At 35.5% G+C, this 22,320-nt stretch overlaps 1 protein-coding gene across 2 annotated transcripts in view; it reads right to left on the bottom strand.

Annotated features, from left to right (window-relative positions):
• Positions 1 to 15,400, bottom strand: part of SS18 (SS18 subunit of BAF chromatin remodeling complex) — a 66,954-nt gene extending 51,554 nt beyond the window's left edge. For both annotated transcript variants that reach the window (XM_069468169.1, XM_069468170.1), the window contains exons 1-3: positions 15,311 to 15,400; positions 12,380 to 12,456; positions 3,974 to 4,058 (exon numbers count right to left, since the gene is read on the bottom strand). In XM_069468169.1, the coding sequence (XP_069324270.1) occupies positions 3,974 to 4,058; positions 12,380 to 12,456; positions 15,311 to 15,379 (231 nt within the window). In that variant the 5' untranslated portion in view covers positions 15,380 to 15,400. The remainder of the gene's footprint in view (positions 1 to 3,973; positions 4,059 to 12,379; positions 12,457 to 15,310) is intronic.
• Between the last annotated feature and the right edge of the window lie 6,920 nt (positions 15,401 to 22,320).

Below are 22,320 nucleotides of genomic sequence, written 5' to 3'. Positions count from 1 at the left end.
GATGCCACTGCACTCTAGACCAGGCAACAGAATGAGACCCTGTATAAAAAAAAAGAAAAAGAAAAAAGAAAAAGAAAAGAAAAAAGAAAATACAGCTGTCTTCTACTAAGCCAGACATTTAAAAGAAATTTACAAAAATATAAACTAATGTCATTCATCTCACTAAATTTATTCTCAAAGATAGTTATTTTTCCTTTAAAGAATGTTATTTATGTTAACAAGCAACAGGTTATTACTGTTAAGTAAACTAATTTTTTTATTATCATTTTTAATTTAAAAACAGAAAAATTTATAATTTTTATTAATAGAGATAACCCGCATTAAGCTCTTTGGAGTTCTCAATTATTTTGGAGAATATAATGGGCTTCTGAAACCAGAAAGTTTGAAAAATGCTGCAACCCAAACCAAAAATTGATTCTTCGAAGACTAAAAAACATATATAGTAAACACCTGGTAAGAGTGACCAAACAGTATTTTAAAAGAGAAGGCATAAATAACTATGTCAAAAATAAAAAAGAACATCAATACAGAGCCTGTTGACATTAGAAAGATAAGATTATTTCATGAACTTTTATTTCATGCTAATGAATTTTCAAATTTATTAAAATGGTAAATACCACAACATACCAAAATAAGCAATTTATAAAATATAGGAATATATAAATTGTCTGATAGCCATTAAAGAAATAAGTAAATAAAGCTTTCCCACAAAGAAAACTCCAGATCCAGATGGTTTTTCTAAAGAATTATACCAATCATTTAAGAAAGAAATAACAGCTATATTATGCAAATTCTTCCAGACAAGAAAATGCGGGAAAATTTTCCAGCTCATTTTATAAAGCCAGCATAACCTCAAGATAAAAACCATACAAAGGCATTATAAGAAAGTAAAATTATAGGTCAATTACACTCATGAACAAAGATGTAAAAATCCTGATCAAAATTTTAACAAACTGAATATAGCAACTTTTTAAAAAGACCATGGCCAAGTGGGTCATGAACAAGTAGGTTAATTACAAGAATGCAAGATTGAGCATTAAAAAGTAAATCAGTGTATTTTACATTAAGAGATTAAAGAAGAAAAAACTTATGGTCATCTCATTTGATGCAATCAAAGTATCTGATAAAATTTAACATCCATTCAAGATAAAAATTCTTACTTAGAACACCAGAAACAGAAGGGAACTTCCTTAATCTGATAAAAGTTATCTACAAAACACTACAGCAAACATCATACTTAATGGCCAAACAGTGAAAGCTTTCCCTTTGAGATCAGGAACAAGACAAGGATGTCCTCTATCATCACTTCTATTCAGGAATGTACTGGATGGAGGTCCTAGCCAGAAAAAGTAAGGCAAGAAAAAGAAATAAAAGGTATAAGGATTGGCAAGAAAGAAACAAAACTCATTCATAAATGATACGATCGTGAATATAGAAAACTGAAAGTATCTACAGAAAAATTGTTAGAAATAAGTGTTGAAAAAGATTATGAGATTCAAAATCAATTGCATTTTCATGTAAATAGCAAATGCATTGAGAAAATAAAGACAAAGACATCATGTAAAATGGCCTCAAAAAGTATGAAGTATCTAGTAATAAGTCCAATGAGAGATGTGTAAATCCTTTACACAGAAAATCATAAAACTTCACTGACAGACATTAAAGGACTAAATAAATGAAAATTTATGCAATTTTCATTATCTGGAACTCAATTTTGTAAAGATATCAATTCACCCCAAACAGATTTAGAGTCAAGGTAATCACAATAAACATCCCAACAAGATTATCAATGTGTATCTATAACTTGACATACTGATGTTTAAGTGTATATGGAAATGCAAAGGACCATTAGCCAAGATAGTCTTGAAAAAAATAACAAATAAGAACTTCTCTAATATATATCAAGCGTGACGAGATAGTGGAATTTATAAAAACAGATCAATGGAACAGAATAAAGAGACCGGACAAAGAAGCAAACATATACAGATACCGGGTGTGACACAGGTGGCATGACAAAACAGAGAAAAGATATTTTCTTTTGTTTTTCCAATAAATAAAGATGGGACAGAGAACTATCCATATGGGAACAAATGAAATGGAACCTATTCCTAGCTGGTAATCAAGTTCATGACAATATCCTCATGGAGAACTATTTCAAGTACAAAAAAAATCTTACTGATTAAATATCCTGAGTGGGATGTATCTTAGGGACAAGCATCTTATTGTTAGTGGTAATTTTGGTACTGTTATATTGAAAGTATTTTTTACATATAGTATAACAATATAAAGCAAATGAGCAACTACAGTAATGTCAATAAGTAACCAAGATTATTAGAGGGAGGAGATACTAGTATATAAAAGCAAAACTAAGTAAAAATCCTTTCCTGAAGTGGAAATATCACTAAGAACTCAATATTTTCTTTCTGTTTTTGAAGATGTGTTTACTTTAAAGATGTGTTACTAATTCTGCACACTAAAAAGGCCTGAAAACAATGAAAACTTGGTAGTAATGAATGCCCCAAGTACCGAAATTATGGTCTCTAAATACCAATTCTCATTAAATTTAAAAAAAAAAAAAAAAAAAAAAACCTCCTTAAAATATAGCTGATTCTTGTTCTAAGGCAGAAAATATAATTAGCCTAGCATCTCTCTCAAATCCTGAAAGCCAAGAAGCTATAAAAGAATAGTAGAGTCACATCAGAAGGACACAGGAGCCAAATGAAGAGGCTTACGCTGATCAAAGAAACAAAATTTGAACACCATAAAGAATTATTGCAAAGGATTTAAACACATTAAAGATATAAAAATTTGTAAGTTCAGATTAAAAACAAAAAAAAAAACCGCTGGTCACCTTCATAAGTTGTTAGTGACCAACTAGCTATTCCGAAAATTGACAAAGAGAATCAAGCCTTTATCATGACTTTCCTATACGGACTCTCCAATTTCAGGATAACCAAACATTTGGTGAAAAGAAGTTTTTTGTTGGTTTTTTTTTTAAAGAATTATGGCTAACAAATGTAGGAGGAATTGTAAAATTAGAAATTCCCCATTCTATGAAATAAAGGATCTGGTCAACAAGCATCAATGACTACAAAAACCATTAAGTGAAAGGTAGATAGGAACTTTAAAATGTACTGATGCTGGTATCAACTGTATCCACAGATCAATCTTAACATTACTAAAAATGGAACCACCAAACTGATGTAATACAATAGGAAATAAAAAGCATCACCAATGAAATACTCTTAACAAAAAAATTCAACCTAACTCTAATTCAGTCTAATTATCAGTTTAATGAAATAAGAGAGAGAGAACATATTAAAGGACCATAAGGATATAATCAGCCAAATCAAGAATGTGAAAAATTCTACACAACATATGACCCAGTTTGTTCAACAAATAAATGGAGATCTAAATGGATAAACTGATACAGATTAAAAGAGACTTAAGACACATATGCAATATGTGGACCTTGTTCAGATTCTGAGGCAAAAAACTTTTAAAACGTTCAGGTTTTTTAGATAATTAATAAAAATTGAAAACAGCTTGGGTATTGAAAGACATTACAAAATTACAGTTAACCTCACTGAGTGGGATAATAGTCCTATTGCTAGAGATGCACATTGAAGTATAGTATTTAGTGGTGAAATTGAAGTCTGAGACTTACTGTGAAATACTCCAGATTTATTAACAAATTTCTTGTGCAAATAAAAATTAAAATAAATAGGTGAGTGGATGGGTAAATGAATATATTAATAACCTCCTCAGGATAGGAATCAATTCTACGTGAATTAATTCAAATTAAATATGAAAGCAAAACAAAGCTTTTTAAAAAGATAATATAGAATACTTTCATGTTCTCACAGTAAGGCAGGATTTACTAGACAAAACTCAAAAATCATTCAACAAAAATGCGTTATACCATATATAACTGCAAATACTGTCTACTTTACACTATTTTAAAGGTACTTACTGCTGGTAAAAGAGACTGCATATTTTGATTAGAATCTGCTATTGTAGCAAGGTATACCAAGTTTGTATGCAACATCTGCTGATACCTATTAAAACAAAACAAATATCAATATTAAAAAATAATTTTCTTCCTATATACCTAAATACAAACAACATTCTAATCATTTCTAAAGTTTAATAAAAGATTTGTTACCTGAACATCAATAGCACTTCAATTTTTCCTATATTCTCTGCAAAATAATTCCAAATAATAAATAATACATTTAAAGATAATAACGAACACACAGATCTTACCATGTGCTAGATGTTGTTATAATTGTTTTATATGCTTACATAACTCATTTAATTCTCAAACCAACACTATGAGGTAGGAGCTCTTTTTTCCATTTTACAGATGAGGAAACTAAGGTTGAGAGAGGTTGATAATTTGTACAAGATTGCATAGACAGTACATGGAATAACTGATATATATAATAGCTCCATACCGGTACATTTAGTTTTTGTTAAAAAGGAACTAAAATAAAGGAATTCAATGAAATATGTTTATCCCTTTCCTTCTGCCATTTTCATTTTGTTAAAAACCTCAAACACACTCAACATGTTCTGCTAAAATGTAGCAAATGGAGGTAAGAACCACACATTTTTCCCTTCTCATTTCTGCAACAATGACCAACAACTCATGCCTGCTGTGTTTATACTACCTATCTATAAGGACTCATTATATACCAAAGACAATGAACAGGTAATCTCCAACTACAGAAAAAAAAAAAGATATGCTAAAACACAGAGATTGAAGAAATGATAGGACACCAACATTGCTAAAGAATAACTTGAAGAAAATAAATTCTCATTATTAGCATGATGTATGCTTACTGTAATCTTATTTATGAATTAGTTTAGCTAAGCCTCTCTTCATAATTTTAAAAATTAACTCAGAAAAAACATTAAAATAAGTAGTGATCCTATTACTAGTACTGGGTCTCAGTGTATGCATACAGTAAGCCCTTTAAATACAAACTTTAAAACCTGCATCAAATTGTTAGGCTGCCTTAAAAATTCATTTACTAAAAATACTAAATACAAATTAAGACAATAAAAATAAGTAAAGAGAACTTTATTCAGCTGAATAAAGTGCTCTAATTCAGATCCCAAATGAAGTAAATAGACACCATAAAAGAAATTCTGTTCTTTGCTACTTATTTCTTTCCTGTTACAAACAACTAGTTTCACAGCTTTTTTCTTAGGTAAAAAAAAAAAATTTCTCACTGACCTTAAAATAAAGTTTCCTCACTAATAATACTTTGAATGTTCCTCCTCACATGTACAATATGTTGCCCAATCAGACCTAATACATTTTTGATAGTGATCCTTATATAAATAGGACAAAGTAATAATTATTACATTGTATAGAATCATTCATAATAGTAAATTATGTTATTGAAATTCTTCAAACAGCACTAACAGGGACCACTAGCTGCAACTATTTCATTATCCTGTAGAGATCCTGAATGGAACTTAAGATAGAGTTCCATATCTTCCCATTTTTTAAAAACCAACCAGCCATGTTTAATTAGAATATATACCCATTTCAAAGTCTACTCCTTTAAGTTTTCCTTTTCTTCTGAGTATTAATTACTATACTCAGATATGAGATTCATGGAGAACCACTAACCACCCCACCAAAAATCAAAATACCAAACCATACTAAGAGACATGGTTTATCTATGACCCCTTAAGAAAAAATTTTAGTATCATGCTGATTAATACTTGATAAACCAGTGGTAAACTACTATGAAATCTAATTTGCCACACTCTTAAGGTCTAATGGAATTAGAACAGATCTCTAAAGTCCCTTGCAGCTTTAAGTATCTATAAATGCAGTATCTTTTATGAGGTTTAATTTTAAGACATTTGGTTCAGTCTTCTCCCATCAAATCTTTTTTTAATTTTTAATTTTGAAATAAATTTAAACTTACAGAAAAGTTTCAAGAATACTAAATAAGTCCCATATATTTCTTCCAGATTCCCTAATTGTTAGCGTTTTACTACATTTGTCTTACCATTCTGACTCTAACCACACCAACACATACACACTTATTTTTTTCCAAAACCATTTGAGAATCAGTTGCAGACATAATACCGCATTACTCCTAATACTTCAGTGTTGATTTCCCCAAAACAAGCCTATTCCCTTATATAACAAGAGTACAACCATCAAAATAAGAAAATTACCATTGATACAATACTATCTAATCCACAGAACCCATTCAAATTTCTCCAAGTGTCCTAATACCTCCAAATCATTTTCCCTAATATAAAAAGGGTAGGTAAAAAATGAAAAATTATAATTGGTCTTTTCTAATTTCAATAGGTATTCTTTTTCATAAAATTGCATTTGTTTACAGCATTCATCATATAAGCTTATTCTAAGATGATTCCAGGCTCAAAAATGAACATTAATTAAAAAAAGTAGTAAATATTCATATTCTCTTATGTTTGTGTACATAGGTCACCTAAAAAGCTATCAGCAAATATTCCAGAAGAACCTAGACTAAACTGAGCCTACTGAAATAAAAATGTTATTTCCTGAGAAACTTGTTTCATTCCATAAATATTGTTACATTTGTCACTGAAATAGTTTACTTTCTTAATGTATTACTATTTCTAAAATAGTATATCTTAATTAAAGAAGAGTATATAACCTAAGGGCAGATATTAAAACATACTCAACATCTTATGTTTGATGATGGTAACTGTCTTACAAGCTAGCAGCAGATATAAAATATATTCAATATTTTATGCTTGATGATGGTACTGTCCTAATAACTACTGACATATATTCCCAAACACCCATCATTATTAAACTATAATATAAGAAACAGTTCACCTCCCAAAGATTTCACTAGGAGTCACGACATCAATTACTTTGAATAAGGTCAAATAACCTCTATTAAATTTATTGACATAATTACACAATTAATCTGAAAAAGTCAGATTTCATTTTTAAAAAGAAATCTTTACTCAGAGGCTATGAAGAGTACATTTGTTACACATTAGGAACAACTTTTTATAGAACAAAATTACCTTCCTAACTAGAAATTTAATCCTAAATTCCCTTAAATTACAATGAACACTGATTTTTTTGCTTGCGAATTATGTATAAAACACTCTGAAATAGTTGGACCCACCTTAAAATAAAAAAGATAAGGGCTGATTTAAGCAAACATAGATTGATTCAGAAAATGCTCAAACCAAACACCACAGCAGAGCAATAACATTCTCACAAGTATCGTACCAGAATTTAAAGGAAAGAGCCAGGATCTGGGCACACGGGCTCTACAAGTGTTTCAGACCACTGACTTTATCAGTGTAATATATGAGTGCGTTAGGGTGTGTCTGCAGAAAGAGCAATATACACAAAAGTATTACCAGTGAAAAGTCTTTGGGTGGTAAGAAAATAGTACTAATTCTCTTACTTTTTACATATTTATGTTTTCTAATTTTCTACAATGCACATACTGCTTTCATATAGAATGTAAAATTACTTTTAATTTAAAAAACACTGTTGCAGGCAAAGTTATCACATCTTAAGGTATTGTTTAATCAATATTAGTCTATCAATTCCCAGATTGCTGTCATTTACTAATGTTTCTCTGTTTTTCTTTTGCTTCTCCTACTATGAGAAACAAGACCATTAAGATTGAGAGGAGGAATATTTTTCTCTTTACTCGCAAACAAATCCTGATAACTTGAGAAAGAAAAGATATCTGAAAAACATTAAGAATGAAATTAAATCCATCATAAAGGGTAAAATTTAAGATTCTACCTAAGTCAATTTAAGCCTCATTTGTATCAAATATAAGAGAAAATGAGATCTATGCAGATTCAATATGCAGAGAATGGGGGAAATGATCATATATATATTAAAAAGTTGAAAATATAAAGAACAAAAGAATATAAACTTTTGCTGATTCAAGTTGGAAAAGTTGGTTCCAGAGTTGAACATCTACTGTCCGTGACATGTACTGCTTACTGGGTGCTATAAGAAACTGAATCTGTCCTATGCTATATAACACCTTCGCTCTATCCATAGGTGAAAATAACTGACAGTCATGTTGCTTAATGATGGGGATACATTCTGAGAAATGCATCATCAGGCACATCATTCTCATCGTGCATTGTGTAAGAGTACTCACACAAACCTAGATGGGATAGCCCACTAAACACCTAAGCTATATGGTATAGTCTACTGCTCCTAAGCTACAAACCTGCACAGTTTATTACTGTACGGGATATTGTTGGCAACTATAATACAATGGTAAGTATTTGTGTATCTAAAATTATCTAAACACAGAAAAGGTACAGTAAAAATATGGTATTATAATCTTATGGGACCACCACTGCAGTCCACCGTTGACCAAAAGGTTGTTATGTGGTAAATGACTGTATTCTATAATAATCAGTTCTGTCATTCCATGGCTGACTTGTGGTAATGATTTCCCTATCACTGACAATTATTTATAATTAAACTGAAGAAACAGACCAGCTAGTTACTTTTTTAAAGAATATTTCCAAATACATAGACAAGATTCATCAAAGAAACAATATACATAAATGGAAATGGTCATATAAAATGCAAACATAAGAGAGATTAGACAATAAGAACCTAACACTCAGATATAGTTTCTAAATATATCTCTCTCTATATATTTTTTCTCCCCAAAAAAAGAACTAGGGCTTGGAGACATGGGCGATTCCAGACTTGCACAGGAAAAAGTCAAAATGAACCTGGAACATTTTGTGGTACAAGAAAATAAGAAAATGTTCAAAAATAATGAAGACATATTAAGAAGCCAGCTTGAGGGGCTCTCAGTGGCCAAATCTAGGTCAATTAGAGAAAGAAAATAAGTAATAGGGTAACATTGTAACCCAGAGAATATAGTAAGAATGTGTAAGTCCATTCAGATATAAAAATGAATGAAAGAATGAATGGGGGGAGAGAAGGAGAAATTTCTTCCTTACAGTAGGACTCAAACTAAAGTAAAGGAATGATGGATTTAGTCACCATTTGGCAACCACCACAGTAATAATTATTTCATGCAAAAATCATTGGTGGATGTTAAACTAATGTGTTGAAGTGTGAGAAACAGCCTATGTGTGTTTCAAGGTATCTTCCCTATAAGATACATATGAATTATAAAGGGGAAAAAAAGTAACTTTATGGGCCAGGCGCGGTAGCTCACACCTGTAATCCTAGCACTCTGGGAGACCAAGGCCGGTGGATCGTTTGAGCTCAGGAGTTCGAGACCAGCTTGAGCAAGAGCGAGACCCTGTCTCTACTAAAAATAGAAAGAAATTATATGGACAGCTAAAAATATATATAGAAAAATTAGCTAGGCATGGTGGTGCATGCCTGTAGTCCCAGCTACTCGGGAGGCTCAGGCAGGAGGATTGCTTGAGCCCAGGAGTTTGAGGTTGCTGTGAGCTAGGCTGACGCCATGGCACTCTAGCCCGGGCAACAGAGTGAGACTCTGCCTCAAAAAAAAAAAAAAAAAGTAACTTTATGGTGAACAAACTGGCAGACACCACTTTAAGTGATCAAAGTTATCACCAAAATTGGGACAAACTGCTATTGTATGCCTACTAAGGAAGCATTGAGAAGGATACATCACATCTGTGGTACTCCTGCCAAAAGTGCATTACATGAACTTAATCATGGGGAAATGCCAGTCAAATTCTAAATGAGGGACATTCCACAAAATAACTGGTCTATACTCTTCAACAATGTCAACATCATGAAAGGTGAAAAATAAAAAACAAAAGGAACAAAATATCGAGGAACAGTTCCAGATTAAATTATACTGAAGAGACATGACAACTAAATGCAACATTAGATTCTGCATTGGACCCTGGACCAGAAAACACACACTAACAGGACAATTGGCAACATTCAAAACACTCTAAAGATTAGATAATAGTTGTGCATTCTTGATTTTAACAATAATACTCTGGTAATTTAAGAATATGTGCTTGTTTTTAGGAAATACACACCGAGCTTATTACAAGTAAGAGGGAATCGTATCTACAATTATTCTCAGAAAAACAATTAGTTTTAGAAAAACAATATGGGAGAGAAATGAATGATAAAGCAAGTGGGCTAATATGATTTTCATTTGAGAAATTTCAATGACGGGCACACAGCAATTTCTTATACTATCTTTGAAACTTTTTTGTTAAGTGTGACATTATTTCAAAACAAAAAATTTTTTAAAAAGATACCACTTTTCACCAATAAGATGTGCAAAAATTTTTTAAAGATGGCTACTATGGCAGAAGTGGTTGAAAACCAGGACTCTGAAAATCTGGTTGGTTGGGGGAAAGCAAACCAATGCAATCTTCCTGCAGGATAATTTGGCAATTGAGCATGATTGCTGACCCATTAATTCGATATATAAAACTGTAACCTACATAAATATTAAAAACAATATCTATATATATGTATTTACAAAGATATGAATGTATATATGTAAATGTACCAAAAAAATGTTTGAAAGGATACATACTTAAAGCATTAAAAGCAGTTACCCCTGTGAAGGGAAGGGATATAAGATAGTGGGATGTAAGTGACTTATCTCTACAAACTTTTATACTTTATAACTTTTTTTTTTTACAATGACCATATGATTGTTTTAATTTAAAAAAATAATTTTTAATAAAGGAAAAAAGAAAAAGTAATGGAGACTTGAAGTTAAATAAAGGGTAAATCAAATGATAGCAAGAGACCAGCACGGCATGAAAACTAAGCCAGGGTTGCTGGGAATTATCTGCCTGAGAATAGACCCAGTGAGATCTCTAGGAAAGATAGATGTGCCCAAAACAACAGTGAGGATAAAATGCAGCTGGCCCTCCCTATCCATAGGTTCAACCAACCACTAATCAAAAACACTAAAAAACAAAAAAAGGGTGGTTGCAATCTGTACTGAACATGTACACTTTTCTCTTGTCATAATTCCCTCAACAATACAGTGTAACAACTATTTACATAGTATTGACATTGTATTTGGTAATACAAGTAATCCAAAGATGATAGAGAGTATACAGAAGGATGTACATAGGTGATATGCAAATACTATACCATTGTATATCAGGAACTTGAGCATCTGTGGATTTTGGTATACTCAGGTGGGTTCCAGAACCAATCTCCCATGGATACCAAGACATGACTATATTCTAGAGCTGCATTGCCCAAACAGCAGCCACTGGACGCAATGAAATGTGGCTAATCCAAAATGAGACGTGTTATCATAGTAAGACACACAATAGATTTTGAAGACTTAGTATGAAAAAAAGAAATGCAGAATATCTCATTAATATTTTTATATTTATTATATACTGAAATGATACTGTTTTGGAAATAATGGGTTAAATAAAACACAACATTAATTTCATCTGTTTCTTTTTACTTGTTTACTGTGTCTACTAGAAAATTTAAAATTACATATGTGGCTCACATTTGTATTTCTACTGGACAGTGCTGTCCTAAAGACTTTTGATAAAATAGTCAACTTATTCTACCACATCAGACACATCACTTCAAAATAAGAAAGTCTGGTCCCTAAGAATGATAATCAATTCTCCATGTATTAAATATAAACTTTGCTCTCTCAACCACATATATGAATGCAACTAAATATCCTACATATATGAAAAGCTAACTTTTCCACAGATCAGATTATACACAAATTTGAAATCATTATTTTACAATGCAAGGTAAGAAGTGTAAGAAAAAAAATGACACCCACCTCCCTCCCAATTTTTCTTTTGAAAATTTGAAAATCGAGAAAAGTCATACAAAAACTTGTATACAAATGTTCATAGAAGTATTATCCATAATACCCGAGACATACAAACAACCCAAATGTCCGTAACTGATGGATAAATAAAATGTGGTATAGCTGTACAATGGCAGATTACTTGGCAATAAAAAGGAATGCAGTACTAACACACGCTTCAACACGTATGAACCTTGGAAACATTATGCTAAGTGGAAAAAAAAGTCAGTCAAAACAGACCACATACTGTATGAATCTATTTATATGAAACATCACGATAGGCAAATCTACACAGAAAGTAGATTAGTGGTTGTCAGGGGGTGAGGGATGAAGGGGTGAGGAGTGACTGCTAATGGATATGGTTTCTTTTTAGGATGATAAAAAATGTTCTAAAATTGATTAAGTTGATAGTAGCACAACTCTATGAATATACTAAAAACACTGAATTGTATACTTTAAAAGAGATGAATTGTATGGTATATATATTATATCTTAATAAAGCTGTTATTAAAAAATAAAAAAATTAAGCAATACAGAAAAAATGAATACAAAAAAAAATTTCGTATCAGTCTTACTGAGAACACTCTGAGGTCTTTCCTTTATTCTGATAGTCCATTATACACTGAATAAGATGGTTATTTTCATCCAACATCTGAAAAAAATTAGAAAAAGTTTATTATAAATCTAATTTATCAAATACAAAACTAGAAAACAAGGAGGAACGGCATTAGTAAATGCTGCTTGTAGAAGAACCCTAAAGTGGATCCCCTAACAAAATACTGTTACCCCAAACCAATCATTGCATATTATAAAATCATTACACAAACACAGAAACATAAAAAACAAAATTCCCTTAAAATTATTTGTTAATGTTGCTACCTGCTACAAAATACATTTAAATTCACTTTAATAACAAACATAATTTAAAGGAAGATTAGTGACTTAGTTCTCTCACAAAAAACTTCATTACATACTCAACTGTTTAAATCTCTTATATTATAAAACTATGCCACGCACAGCTCATGTGGACCATACTTTCAATAATTAACATTTTTCCTTCACATTTCTAGAAACGTTTCAGCTACACAGAAACTCAATCTACTTGGGTCTTTTTTATACATACTATAGCTTACCATGGAAAAATCTTATTTTATACCTTTGAAATGATATCATGTTTAATCAATAATCTTATAATATCTCTATTCCATTTATTCTTTCTCTGAATTATTATGTGAAACCCAGAAGGGAAAATTTGAATGTCTTTTATATTCAAACATATAATTACCTCTGCTATCTGAAATAGATGCTTAAGCCAGTTAAGACTAAAAGAGTCTAAGTTGTGTGCATCATTCTAACACTTTGTAGTAGTAAAGAAAAATTCTGTCCTTATCCAGTAAATACATGAAAATTGCAGCCCAGGAGGCTTGATGAGGTGGCTGACCAGTTTCCAACAGTATGGTTTTGTGGTTCTACAAATATGGCATAATAATAAAATATGATAATTTCTATGCATGTATAATATTTATCACAGACATTGAGTTTACCTCACAATTGTCTCAAAAGTTTAAAAATAAAAACATTGATCATTCTATCATCTTATAATACTTCAAAGCAATCTTGGCTTTAAGGGTTAAATAATTCATCTAAGTAAAGTGGCACTGAGGAAAGAATACTGATTGTAGCAATTAAAAGGTCAGTTAGTCTTAGTGCCAGCTTTGCTAGCCTGAGCAAACCACTTAAAGTTTTCAGGGGCTCAGATTTGGCCGTAAGATCAAAGGACAGGAGATGCTCCTCCTGAACCTGCCCTACCCTACCAGTATTCAATAAAAGTATTGGGCACAATACCATAATCATCCTATCCTAATAAATTTAGTTAATTCTTAATAAAAAACGAAGATCCACTTAACATTAACTATGACTTTTTTTCTGCACATGAATCACAATTCTCACTTGCTGGGAAAAAATATTAACATGCCCTTCTAATTGGTGCACTTATTTCTTAAATAGAGTCATCAGAGGACAAAAAGAAATTGTCCTTAAAATGCATTAATCCAATCTCCAACCTAAAGATTTCACAACGCATCTTCTCAACCTAACGAAATTCGCCATTAGAATATGTCTCATATCTAATACCAATCTCTCACACTATAGAATGAGGCCCTTAATTTGGAATCCATTTTTCTTTTCTCATCTTGAGGATGAAAAATAACTGATCAGCATTCTCTGAATTAATCACCCATGATAAATATTTTAGGACTTATGTAAGAAAAACTTTATAGAAAAAAAGAAAAACTCAGGACTTTTCTCTAGCTCAGAAATAAAAACAGTGAACCCCTCCAGAAACATGTTTTGTGTTCGTGTGTACTAGGAACCGTTTGCCAGGCTGCAGACTTAGTCCAGCGCACTACATGAAAACACTGCATTTCCAGGCACTGCCAAGCCCATTTGTTCATAAAATAAAGCAACAGTTGGGCAAATGTCAAATGCCACACTCCAAAGAACCTAACGGCAAACAGAAACCGATTAACATAATCTAGGTGCCCTGAGTGGTACTAAAAGTTGACTTTTTTTTTTTCTATCTTCATCTTTGCTCCTGTGCGTGAAACAAAGCAAAAATACTTAAATTGCTAAATTTAACTTTTAGAATACTGCCTTGCTCATAGGCAACAAGGAGGGGTAGAGGCCAATAAAGAACCTTTGTGTTCCCAATGGCAGTAACACGGCAACGACCGCGGCAGCACTACCCTCTAAAAAGGCGGCTGCGCCCTGTGTATCACGACTTACAGAATTGGTCACGACTGTCTCCACCACTAGACTGTAAGCTACAGGAAGGCGGGGCCATGGCTCATCACAGTAGCCTCAGCGCCTAGAATAGGTGCTCAATAAATGCTTGCTGCAGATGTAAATGAGTAAGGAGTGATGCTGCAGCGGGGTCCGGGTGGAACCGCTAAGTCCATGGGGTTCTTCCTCACCGGCCCCTCAGACTCTACTAAGGTTCCCTGTAGCGTCCCCCAAGTTCTCCCGAGAGCTCCCCAACTCGGCCAGAGTTTTCGGGGCGGCGACCAGCACTGGGACTTCCCTCCGTCCGCCAGGACGCGAGGTCGGGACTGCACCATGCAGCCGCCGCGCGCGGGGTGGGGCGGGGCGCCGCCAAAGTAACTCCGGAGCAACGCGCGGGGCCCCGGGCCCCGACACACGGCCCTTCCCCGCGCGGCCGCCGCCGGGCGCACGCGCCCCGCCGCCCGAACGCCGCCCTAACCCCAGAGAAATCAGGCGGCAGTTGTTGGGGCTTTTGTGCCTATTAGGAAAAAGCCTAAACGCACGAAGGACTCCGTGAAAAAACCGGTTCGTCCTCTTCCGCCACCCACTCAGGCACAGCCCGCGGCTTGGGTTCCCACACGGCCGCTTCCCAGCAGGCCCGCCTCCGCCTCCGCGCCCGGCCCTGCCCCCGGAGTCTCTCCCAGAGGCGGGATGGGCCTGGCATCCCCGACCCCGCGAGGGTTCACCTTCTGGATCGCAGCGGGAGTGATCTCCCCCTTGCCTCGCTGCCTCGGGGCTGCGAACGCCACAGACATGTTGCCGCCGTCAGCACTATGGGCAAGTCCCGAGCGCTCCGGGTGAACGGCGAACTGGGGGAAAGACGCCGGCCTCTCGGGCTGCACCACCTCGGGAATGCGGGGAGGGGGGATGCTCCAGGGCCGGGCGAACAGTCGGCTGGCCTGGCCTAAAGGAGGAATTCTGGCCCACAGAAGTCTCGTTTCTGCCTGTGTGGGGGGAAGCCCAGCCCCGGTTGAACTTCCTCCTGCTCGTCTGTCCCAGGACCCTCCCGCTTTCCTTATCTGCACCCCCCCGTCCCTTTGCGCTAATGGTAGAGCCGCGCCCCAGTCCTCCCTCCGCTTCAGCGATTCAGGAAATGGTCCCGCCGCCGCGGGAGAGGGAGAGGCTGGGGCAGCCCCTGTCACAGGAAATGCGAGCGGCCCGAGCCGGCCCGCCCCCTCCGCGCGGGTGCAACTTGCCTCCCTCTCCGGCGCTCGGGGGCGTCCCTGGAGCTGAGTTTCGGCGCTCTGTCGTCCACCTAGTTCAGTTTTTCCAACTTCATCCTCACTCCCCCTGGGAAGTGGCTGCCCCGAGTTGTCCGAGCAGCCTGGAGAGGGGAGGAGGAAGGTCAAGACTCGGGAGTTCGTGCAAATCCGTGGAGCATCTGCCGAGATAAGGCAAGAGGTGAAGGATGAACGCGGATTCGCTGGTTTAAATGGCTCGGCTACGCCCCAAATGCGCACCTCCGAGTCTACGGTCTCGAACGCACACTAAATCGTGCCTCACAATCGGAAAGTAACTGTGACCAAAATTCGGGACACGCAGGCTGTGTCCAGTACTCAGGGGCACTCGGCCAACTTGGCCAGAGCGGCCAGAGGAGAAGAGCTCGCCTCTTAGGACAAACCCTTAGCAGAAAAGTGGGTCGATTTCTTCGATTTGGATCTTCGGAATTAAGTTTTGATACACCGCACCCTCATTTTCTTCTTTTCCAGTTATATACTTGGTGGCATGTAAATTAGGCCCAAGCTGCCAGACTTCAAGTAAGGGAAAAAGCCAAAGTTTCAAAATTATGAAAGGAACACGGGGAAATGTAGGTAAGGTGCTGCTCTGGGGTTTTTAATGATTACGTAAATTTAGACTTCCATATAACACAAAGGGAAAGTTTATATAAAATGTTACTCAACATTAATGAGACTCAAAAATGAATACTTCAGTTTAGATATAAAATAAATTAAAAAAAGAAAGATACATATTTTTAAAATTTGTTTCAAATAAATGATTTTCACAAAAAGGTCATGAGTTTCATTCATTTAGCAAATTTGGATACATTCTTTGTGTTAGGCAACAAGCTGGACATGGAACCTGCTCTCAAGTAGCTTATATTCTAATAGGGTTTACATACCAGAAACAAATATGTATGTATGTAAAGTCCTAAGAAAGACTAGCAAGCAAGGAACTAAGAGGACGATAAGGGCACTTACATGAGTTAGCACGGAAAGTCTCAATTATATTTAAACTGAGACCTAAAGGATAAAAAGGCCGGGCGCGGTGGCTCACGCCTGTAATCCTAGCACTCTGGGAGGCCGAGGTGGGCGGATCGTTTGAGCTCAGGAGTTCGAGACCAGCCTGAGCAAGAGCGAGACCCCATCTCTACTAAAAATAGAAAAGAATTATATGGACAGCTAAAAATATATATAGAAAAAATTAGCCGGGCATGGTGGCGCATGCCTGTAGTCCCAGCTACTCGGGAGGCTGAGACAGGAGGATCGCTTGAGCTCAGGAGTTTGAGGTTGCTGTGAGCTAGGCTGACGCCACGGCACTCACTCTAGCCTGGGCAACAGAGTGAGACTCTGTCTAAAAAAAAAAAAAAAAAAAAGGATAAAAAGACTCAAGCCATCCAAAGAATAAAGGAAGACAGTTAATACTTCTACTAATAGTAGTTATTCTTAGGCATTTGTCTTTCACTATCCTAAGCCTAAAAGAAAACACTCTGGTATATGTGGACTTAATGTAATTGCATCAAATTGGAAAAACTTCTATTGAATTCAGAACAGAAACCAATTCTTGCCCACTAAAACTATGTATCCAACACCTGGCATGCACAGCCATGTCTTGATGTTTATACAAAAGTACCTTAGTATTCAGCAGTTAAGAAAAATACTTCAGTGTGAAAAATGAATCTTTAGTCCTACTGCTCCAGTTCTTTTCCACTTGGCAGACAGTACAGAAATCTTAAAGAGCAACATGAACCGGTAGGAATAGTTGTTTGAATTTCCATATCCCAGGGGAAAAAAAACAAAAGTAGTCTAAGGGGACTCCCATTCCAGGAAAGCACCAGAAGATAGCTCCCTTTGTTTAAATTGCAGCTTCCCAGTAGTGGGAAAGGGAAATCCACTGAGAATAGGTTACAGGTCTGCCTGAGATGTTTATTCCTTCAGAGTAGCATGGTGGGGGGCCTAAGGTAGCCACAGCCAACAGGCATGGATAACCAGTCTTTCTGTAATACCATGCACACCATAAAAATACTATTATTTTCTATGTATCTGTTTTCCATCACATAAAATCAGTTAGAAAGCACTGATCTTACACTTGGGAGGCCGAGGCGGGCGGATCATTTGAGCTCAGGAGTTCGAAACCAGCCTGAGCAAGACCGAGACCCCATCTCTACTAAAAATAGAAAGAAATTAGCTGGACAACTAAAAATCTACAGAAAAAAATTAGCCGGGCATGGTGGCATATGCCTGTAGTCCCAGCTACTTGGGAGGCTGAGGCAGTAGGATTGCTTGAGCCCAGGAGTTTGAGGTTGCCGTGAGCTAGGCTGATACCACGGCACCCTAGCCCGGGCAACAGAGTAAGACTCTGTCTCAAAAAAAAAAAGAAAGCACTGATCTAAAAGACCAGCCAGAAATACAAATGATTTCTCTGAGAGAAAACACTTAAAAAGAACCCTACCTCACCCTCAAGCTTCCTTGCTGCCTTAGTCCATTTGTGTTTCTATGAAAGAATACCCGAGGCTATATAATTTATAAAGAAAAAAAGTTTATTTAGCTCACAGTTCTGCAGACAGTACAAGAAGCATGACACTGGCACCTGTATCTGGTGAGGGCTTCAGGCTGCTTCCACTCACAGCAGAAGGCAAAGGAAAGCTACCATGTGCACAGGTCACATGGTGAGAGAGGAAGGGAAGAGAGCACCAGAGGGGAAGTGCTAAGCTCTTTCTAAGAACTGGCTCTGCAGGGAACTAATAAGAACTCACTCTTCCTCACCATCAGGGAGGGCATTAATCTACCAAAGACCCCAAACAGCTCCAATTAGGCCCCACCTCCAACACTGAGGATCAAATTTCAACATGAGGTCTGCAGGGGGAACAAATATCCAAACTATAGCACTTGCTAAAACTCACTTAGCCTGATCTGGAAAAGTAGAAAATTCAGAGGGAAGAATGAAGCCTGGAAGAACTTTCTTAAAATCTTGGAGCCTTTGTAACTTTAAGAATCCTAAGCTAGGTGGTATTTAGAGGAACATAATAAATTCTGTCTGACTTCACCATTAGTTTCGAGAGGAATCCCAAGGTAGGTTGAATGGCAGCAGAGTTGGGAGGAAAGGAGAACAGAGTCCCCAGCATTTGGTTAAGGAAGAAATGGAGAATGAATACGGAAAGTTGGCCTAAGTCTGTGAAATGACTCTGGGATTTAAAACTAAGCTACTCAGGCAACCATCTCTCCAACCAGAAAAATCACTCCCATTATTTACACTGCTCTTGGATTGAGACATCTAAATAAGAAACTGAGGTCACACAAACAAGAGGTGGAAGGTTTTCTGGAATAATCCTAATAGAATATATACAGTGGCTCAGAATAAGTAAAATAATCTGTGTGAACAGTTAATTTTTGATTAGTCACACTATTAAATATAAAGTAGGTAGATCTAACCAAAAATAAAAGGTTAAAAAATAAAATAAGAAAGTTACCCATGTTTGATTTCCAAATGCTTTCATTTTTAAATTGTTTCATAGTAATTTGTTTGTATTCTTTAAATATATATTAATGAACTGATAAATTGAAATGCTTCTGAAATACCAGGGCCCTCCGGAAAGTATCCAGCCATGTAACCGTCATCATCATATTAACAATGGCTGGATACTTTCCGGATGACCCTTGCATGTTAAATATTTAGTGAAACTATGTAACCATGGCATTAAAAATTCTCTTAATCCACAGATATATATCATGCATGTATAGATAACTGAGATAACTCTGCTTTCATACAAGCAATTCTTTAAAACTTATTGTTTTATAATTAATAAAATATCTTTACTACCAAGCCTACTGATATTTTAAGCCCCTGTACTGCCATAAATTCTTAGAATACATTGGTAAGGCAGAGACCAAGTCTGTCGGCTCATAATTGGGCTCAAAGCAAAACCCCTCAGGTAATATCTTTCAAAATATTTCTGCTCACGGTCTCTGTGGCATTTGATGAGTCTATTTGAATTGTGGCTTCCACAGATTTCAAGACTATAAAGACAGCAGCATACATCTATATATTTATATAATCATCATTCTAGGCAAAAACAAATCACCTTTGCCAATTCTCCATAAAAGACTTTTATTTTTGATACTCTAAAGTATTATATTCAAAATAGAGTATATCAAAGCCTATCTAAGGCATTTTCATCTCTTCTTATAGTATCAAACATTGAGTAAGAATGAACTAAATGAGTTATATTTTGGGGTTTAGTGATATAGAAAAGTATTGCTTTTTTGAAAAAATTAGTTTCTTATGTGTGACTTGGAGGTTGTAGAAAAAAAATTAGTTGCTATGGAGAAAGCGCTATCCAAACTTACCTCACTGTGAAAAATGCACAGGTTTGGAGCTCCCAATTCTTCTACCTATTGATAGCATAACACTAGACAGGTCATTTCTATACCTTGCTTGCCTTCCTGAAAAACAGCTGCCCTATCTAAAAAGCTATTAGAAGTAATAAGATGTTTAATTATTTATTTAGTATTTATTATGCACCAGCCACTGTGCTAGTGATTATCTTACATTAGATTCTTTAATTAAGATTGCCCTAATTTTAACAGATAAAATATTTTAAAACACATGGGATATTATAAATTACTAAACAAGGATAAGATTTGTGTATAATAATATAATAAGGAGAAAAATGCACATTTCAAGACTGGAAATGATCAAAAGTACTAGATAGTGCAGCCTACTCTTGGGAAAATTTCTGGCCATAATTCAGATATCAAATATTCTTTTTTCCCATTTAGCATGTTCTCTGCCCTTGTCCATGATGTGTAGTTACTCTGCCCTTGGTAAAAGAATATAACTGATTTTGAACTATTTCACAATTTATAGAGAGGATTATAATACACTATCTGTTAAATAATTTCCTCAGGAATGGGTGTGGTAGGCAGAATGTTTTCATCCTCACCAAGATAACCCACTTCCTAATCACTGGAACCTCTGATTATGTTAGGTTACACTGGCAAAGTGGAATTAAGGTTTTATATGGAACTAAGGTGGTTAATCAACTAACTTTAAGATATGAACATTAACCTGAATTATCCAGATGGGCCCAGTGAAATCACAAGTGTCCTTAAATGGGAAATAGTACGGCTAAAAGAGTCAGAAATCAGAAAAATAGCATCTTGAGAAAGACTCGACCAGCAGCCATTGCTAGCTTTGCTAACACCTTGATTTTAGCCCAGTGAGACCTATTTCAGACTTTTAACCTCCAAAACTATAAGACAATAAATATTTGTTCTTACAAGCCACTAAATTTGTGGTAATTTGTTAGAAGAGCAATAGGAAATGAATATAATGTTGTTCTCTAATATAACATTTATGTTTGAATTAGACAATATGCAATAAAATAGTGATAAAATTATTAAATAAATTACAAACCTACTATACATACATAATAATATTAAAAATAACCTAACAATCACATTTATTACATGTTTTCTTTAAAAGAAAAATAATACCACAATATTTTAGAGATTATAACAGATTATATAGAGATAAAATATATGATAAAACCAGCACAAAGGACTAAGGAAAAATTCCACTATTGTAAGGTTCTTATATCTTAAATGAATTGGTAGAATGTTATTTATAAATATACTACGATGAGATAAATACTGCATATTACAAATCCCAAGAGCTTTGGTTGTCAAACATGTCTCAGAAACTCTTTGCACTCTAAAAAATTATGGTGTATCTCAAAGACCCTTTGTATAAGTGAGTTACAGCTCTCAATATTTACCTAATTAAAAATTAAAACTTGGGCCGGGCACGGTGGCTCATGCCTGTAATCCTAGCACTCTGGGAGGCCGAGGCGGGTGGATCGCTCAAGGTCAGGAGTTCGAGACCAGCCTGAGCAAGAGCAAGACCCCGTCTCTACTAAAAATAGAAAGAAATTATATGGCCAACTAAAAATCTATATAGAAAAAATTAGCCGGGCATAGTGGTGCATTCCTGTAGTCCCAGCTACTCGGGAGGCTGAGGCAGGAGGATCGCTTAAGCCCAGGAGTTTGAGGTTGCTGTGAGCTAGGCTAACGCCACAGCACTCACTCTAGCCAGGGCAACAAAGCAACACTCTGTCTCAAAAAAAAAAATTAAAACTTGGAAACTTAAACACAAGCAGAGACTCCATTAGTTGTAAGGACAATGATATCATCACACATCATGTAGCCTTTAGAAAACTCCATTGTCTATTAATAAGAGAAAATGGAATTAAAAAGACAAAGAAAAACCTATTATCATCACAAAAATATCTTTAACCTCCTAGACTTCTAAAAAGGTGCAAGGGACCTCCAGGGACAAAAAGGTGACATGACCTAGCATCAATATAATAAAAGAAAGAAATGATACTTAAAAATAAAACTGATATAGCTATTAATTTGCTAGGGAAAATAAAACAAAATGCTAAAAAAGTATTCAAATAACTCAAGAAAAGGTAGGAAAA

The sequence above is a fragment of the Eulemur rufifrons genome, chromosome 5 (genome assembly GCF_041146395.1).
Source record: "Eulemur rufifrons isolate Redbay chromosome 5, OSU_ERuf_1, whole genome shotgun sequence".
NCBI classification, from domain to species: domain Eukaryota; kingdom Metazoa; phylum Chordata; class Mammalia; order Primates; family Lemuridae; genus Eulemur; species Eulemur rufifrons.
This window is presented reverse-complemented; position numbering and strand designations above follow the sequence as displayed.